The 3,194-nt window shown below is 34.3% G+C and overlaps 1 protein-coding gene across 1 annotated transcript in view; it reads right to left on the bottom strand.

The window, feature by feature from the left end:
• Nucleotides 1–919: 919 nt before the first annotated feature.
• Nucleotides 920–3,194, bottom strand: part of dck (deoxycytidine kinase) — a 13,682-nt gene continuing 11,407 nt past the window's right edge. The window contains exon 7 of the mRNA XM_014027376.1: nucleotides 920–961. Within this exon, the coding sequence (XP_013882830.1) occupies nucleotides 935–961 (27 nt within the window). The 3' untranslated portion in view covers nucleotides 920–934. The remainder of the gene's footprint in view (nucleotides 962–3,194) is intronic.

The raw sequence follows: 3,194 nt of genomic DNA, 5'->3' as shown, positions 1-3,194 counted from the left end.
CCTCCATGTGACTGATTGACTGATCAGTCACATGGAGGCAGGGCTTAAAAGCCTGAATTTTTCCTGAAACTCTCAGACTGAAGAAGTCTCTTGGAGGAGAGACGAAACGTTTCATTAGAGAAGAACCCGTCCAGAGGACCTATACAAGTTTTTTTCTTTTTTACTCTATGTGCTAAGTTTTTTTTTAATTACTGCATGTATTTGAGACTCTTAATGTGAAAGGTTGACATGAGTTCTGCTGCAGCAGGAGTAATAGACCTCTCATACTGGTTCTACTAAAGTAGGTTTTGTATTTAACCCAGTAAACGTGAACTAATAACAGCAAAACAGCTTCTAGGTTAAGTCTTGAAAAATGACTTTTTGTTGAAACTTTTAACCCCATTAATATGTTCATGTAAAAAAAAAAAACATTTTGAGCGACCCTAAAACACTGCTGTAAGAAATGTGTGGTTTTTAATATGCTTTACACAAATTTCATCTTTTAAAGCAACGAAACAGAGAAAAAGACAATTGTTTTTAATTTGAACATTTTATTTTGATGTTTTAATTTACCAACTCGTGCAGGAGACGGACAGCTGGTCTGTTAGCAAAATATCTGCCAGTCTGCTCAGAAAACAAAACCCTGCTGGCTTCTGAGTAAACTCTTGGTGACTCCTGTGTTCCAATAAATGTTCAAACTGAGAAAATAAGTTATCAGAAAACGGGGAAAAAACATTTCAAGTTTGTATTTAATACAAACGGACTATCTGTACACTCTTGTCTGCAAAATAGATAAGCGCAGAAGTAAAAATAAACAGCCGTATAAAAATAGAGTTAAAAACAGTGCAGCCTTTAGGATTAATGTCAGCGATGAGAAGAAAAAAAACATTTTATCAGCTTAAAATATTTCAGGACTTGCTTCCCATCGTCACCTGATTTCTTTTTTTTTTTTTCTTCACAGCGAGCTCAAGAAGTCCTTCACCTGAAAATAAAGCAGAAACAGAGAATATTAAGCTTTACAGCAAGTAGAAACAGGAAACTGTGGCACCGAGTTTCCTGTGAGCACAGTCGTCTGCTTTCACCTGAAAAAAGCTCGTGTTTACCATCAACACAAAACTGCCCAATAAGCACCTTTTTAAAGCCTCATCGTGTGAATTTTCAGTGTGAGTGTGTGTGTGTGTGTGCAACACATCCACGCTCTYCTTGCTCCAAAAAGCAGTTTAGTGTCATTTTACAAGTTTTCTACAGCGCTCGCTATTTCAGGACGTAGACACGTCCGCGCAACTGCAGAACAAAAAAACATCGCTCACTTTTCTGAATACTTAAATATTTCAACTTTTGAGTTTTTAATTCATTTATATTTTCCCCTAAGTCTACTGCGTGTACCGACATTTACTTTACATTTAGGGGAAATGTTTGAGCGGTGATTCTGATATTTTAAAACAGAACGTTGAGACAGCATTTTTGTTCTGAGTTTACTGTCCAAATCTGTGAGTTCAAGTAAATAAAATGTTTGTTTTTTTTAATTAAGTTGCCGTTTAGAGGAAAAGCAAAGAGAAATTTCAGCGACATGAAGAAAGTCTACAGGAGTGAAGCAGAGAGACACACCGGATGGAAAAAAAGTGTTAAACCATACGATTGTGATGATTGTGGGAATAAAAATATACTTTTTAATTTATTTTAAAAATGTATTCATTTCATTTAAAAACAAAACAAATGTCATACATATAATAATAATAATACAACACAAAGAAAATGAAAGGTAGCAGAAAGAAGAAAAATATTCTTATTGATATCTGCCCCTTTCTCAAAAATAAATAAATTGAAACAATAATAGTCTTCAAATAACAAAACATAAATAAGTCCTTCTTGAATGATTGTTATGAATGCACATATACAAATTCATATTTCTTCATCAATCTAACTGTAATCGTTCTCTTAAATAAATTTATTGAGTCAGCATTTTTATAATCACTTTCTAGATCATATTCGTTGGACTGAAGTAGCTCTGTCCTTCAAATTTATTCAGATTTTGAACGTTACAAACCTCTCTACACCCTTAAGGTTATAATTTCTTACTCTCTTAACAAAATTTAATTGAATATTTAGAGGTATTAACTTTTAATGAGCTTTATACATATCTGCAAAATATTATGATCAACCAACTCATAACATTTCAATAATTTCAACTGATAAAATCATATATTTGATGGGTGACTGAAATGTTTTCTGTGATAATTCTTACAGCTCTTTTCTGTAAAATAAAAATAGGATTTGTTATTGTTTTTCATGCTTTCCTCCAGACTTCAACACAATAAATCAAATGTGGAACAACAAAAACAAAGCACTGTCATTAAATAAGTCTCTTGCTTTATACAATACTGCAATGGATTCGGCTGTTTTTGTTCTGAAGTGATTTATGTGGGATTTCCATGTCAGCTTTTCATCAATAATAAACACCCAAAAATGTCACTTCATTGAATTGAAAAATGCAGATAGCTCAAAAATCAACACAGTTAAACCAGACGTCTCCAGTCCTGGAGGACCACTGTCCACACCTGACTCTGAGAATTACCTCTTCAAGCTCTGCAGACGTCAAACCAAGTGCGTTGGAGCAAAGAAACTCCTAAAACCTCTGACCTTAACTGGTTTGAATTGGTTAGACATTAAAATGTTAGTTCAGTTGTGTAAAAATCCAGTGTGTGCAAATAACAGACAATGACATTTTTACTGTGAATCGAAATGAGTGCCTTCAGGCAGAACTGGTGGAAATGCACAGAATATAAAGACCACCATTAGACAGAATGAATGCATGAGAACCGTCACCCTATTATCTGTGTTTTTATGTTCATATTTTTTGTTGGTTTTATTTTCTCAAATATGTTGATTGTTCAAGTTGAAGTTGTTTGAATTTGTTTTTAATAAGGGGAAAATATATTTTTTCTTCTTTCTGACCCCTTTTCATTCATTTATTTTGTGCTTTTAATGCAAGTTCTGTTGTCCTGATGCATCTCAGTAATCCAGGTAAAAATTCAAAAGGAAAAAAATTGTATAGGTCTTCTGGACGGTTTCACACACACGACAGGCCCTGGAGCAGTGTGGTTATCCTGACTGGGCTTTCCTGAAAGCAGACAGGAAAAACAAACAGGATTCCATGCAACCTTCAGGTGAAAATGAAGACCCCAAACCCAGACCCAAACCAGTGGTTATTCCGT

The sequence above is a fragment of the Austrofundulus limnaeus genome, unplaced genomic scaffold (genome assembly GCF_001266775.1).
Source record: "Austrofundulus limnaeus strain Quisiro unplaced genomic scaffold, Austrofundulus_limnaeus-1.0 Scaffold643, whole genome shotgun sequence".
Lineage (NCBI taxonomy): Eukaryota > Metazoa > Chordata > Actinopteri > Cyprinodontiformes > Rivulidae > Austrofundulus > Austrofundulus limnaeus.
This window is presented reverse-complemented; position numbering and strand designations above follow the sequence as displayed.